Here is a 2,313-nt window from a genome sequence, read left to right as displayed (position 1 = left end):
AGCAAACTTGGTGAATTTTTGGACTTTCTATCCCCAAGGCAATTCAGCTTGCCTTACATACTCCGATAACAGGGATATATAGTTTGGCCTATGGAGGCCTACATTAAGGCTATTCTGAACCAAAACACGTTTGATAAAATTAGTGATATTATCATATACCCTCTTGTTGTTCTGTCGGGTTTGTCTCAGAACTTGGTCGACATATTGATTGCGCTTCACTAGGACCATGTCGAGGCCTTCCGACCTTTGATCATTCTCGACAATCCTATTTTCCGGAGGGTTAACCCCCTGAGGAATGTTAGGCACTGGAGTTGGTGGCGCTGGTGGTGCCCCCCAAAAATCAGCAATCCTACCCATTTTGGGGGTTAATTATTTATAACTCCTAGTCGTGTTTTCTAGAAGTGGGGTAAACATGTTACCTATCTGTTGTGTAATAGTTTGAATGATATCGTGGTTTCTTCCATCCATTAACTATCTCATGACTTGGGGAGAGTTATTGGTTAAAGACGAAGCATCCCGCGGAGGAAAATAACCTATTCCTCTTGATGGTTGTACTAGTTGCCCAAAGTTTCTCATAGTGGACGCTGAAGCCAAATAGTTGGACAACAAAGAAAGAAGTTGCTACATGTCATTTACTATGCTAGTCATGTGCTAAACCCTGCACAGATGAACTATGCAACTACTGAGAAAGATTTATCGGCTGTGGTTTATGCATTTGACAAATTCTGGCAATACTTGTTAGGATCGAAGGTTTTCGTTTATACTGACCATGCTGCTTTGAAATATTTGTTTGCTAAACAGGATTCTAAGCCGAGGATTCTAAGGTGGATCTTACTCCTCCAAGAATTTGACGTGGAGATTAGGAACAAAAGGGGATGTGAAAACACTGTAGCCGATCATTTCTCCCGAATGTCACCAATTGAAGAAACAGAAGAAAAAAGATCAATAAAGGATGAGTTTATTGATGAACACATCCTAGTTGTCATCGGTATCCCGTGGTTCGTAAAGTATTCGAATTATTTGGTAGGTGGTGTGATCCCTAACGATTTTGATTCTAACAAAAAGAAAAAGTTTATTCATGATTGCAGGTTCTACTTATGGGATGACCCATTCCTATACAAGAGAGGAGTAGATGGGATAGTCAGAAGATGCATCCCGGAAGAGGAACAAAGGGATGCACTCAGAGCTTGTCATGACTCGGATTATGGAGGACACTTCAGTGGTGACAGAACAGCAGCTAAAGTCCTTCAGTCAAGTCTATATTGGCCTACATTGTTCAAAGATGCCCAAGACATAATCAAGGAATGTGACAGATGTCAAAGAACGGGCACTATTTCTAAGAGAAATCAAATGCCGCAAAATGCTATGTTGGAAGTCGAATTGTTCGATGTGTAGGGAATAGACTTCATGGGACTGTTTCCACCCTCATTTGGAAAGAATTATATCTTGGTAGCAGTGGACTATGTGTCAAAGTGGGTGGAAGCGGTGGCATTGCCCACCAATGATTCTAAAGTGGTTGTGACTTTTCTGAAGAATAATATTTTTTCAAGATTTGGAGTGCCGAGAGAACTTATCAGTGATGAAGGTACTCATTTTTTAAACAAACTGATGGAGAGTATGCTGAAGAAATATAATGTTGAACACAAGATCGCCACTCCGTATCACCCTTAAACGAATGGCCAGGTCGAAGTGTCCAACATGCAGATCAAGCAAATACTGGAAAAGACTGTGTGCGCATCTCGAAAAGATTGGGCAGTGAAGTTAGAATATGCTATATGGGCGTACATAACGGCATTCAAAACTCCTATAGGTATGTCCCTCTATCAGTTAGTTTACGGTAAAGCTTGTCACTTGCCACTAGAGTTGGAGCATAAAGCGTTTTGGGCATCCAAATTCTTAAGTTATGGTCTTACCAAAGCTGGTGAATCCCAAATTCTTCAACTCCATGAACTAGAAGAGTTTAGGAATCAAGCTTATGAGAATGCCAAACTCTATAAGGAGAAGACAAAAAAAACTGGCATGACCAAAAGCTATAGAGAAAGGAGTTTGTGGAGGGGAAGTTGGTGCTCTTGTTCAATTCCAGGTTAAAATTCTTTTCGGGAAAGATGAAATCCAGGTGGTCAGGTCCTTTCTTGGTTCACAGAGTGTTTCCCCATGGAGCAATAGAACTTAAAAATCCTAGTAACGGGGATACATTTAAGGTGAATAAACAAAGATTGAAACATTACTACAAATGGAAGGAAAGTGGTTTGATTGAAAGTGTTCGTCTCAGAGGATAAGAGGGAAGACCGTCGAGCCATGTGACGTTAAATG

General features: G+C 40.8%; 1 protein-coding gene across 1 annotated transcript; it reads left to right on the top strand.

Moving 5' to 3' along the window:
• The first annotated feature begins 1,698 nt into the window (after positions 1–1,698).
• On the top strand, positions 1,699–2,088 carry LOC127104092 (uncharacterized). Its single transcript, XM_051041305.1, has one exon. The coding sequence runs from the start codon at positions 1,699–1,701 to the stop codon at positions 2,086–2,088; it is 390 nt and encodes a 129-aa protein (XP_050897262.1).
• The last annotated feature ends 225 nt before the right edge of the window (positions 2,089–2,313 follow it).

This window comes from Lathyrus oleraceus, chromosome 7 (assembly GCF_024323335.1).
Source record: "Lathyrus oleraceus cultivar Zhongwan6 chromosome 7, CAAS_Psat_ZW6_1.0, whole genome shotgun sequence".
NCBI lineage: Eukaryota > Viridiplantae > Streptophyta > Magnoliopsida > Fabales > Fabaceae > Lathyrus > Lathyrus oleraceus.
Note: the sequence above shows the minus strand (reverse complement) of the source record. Positions and strands in the feature narration are given on the sequence as shown.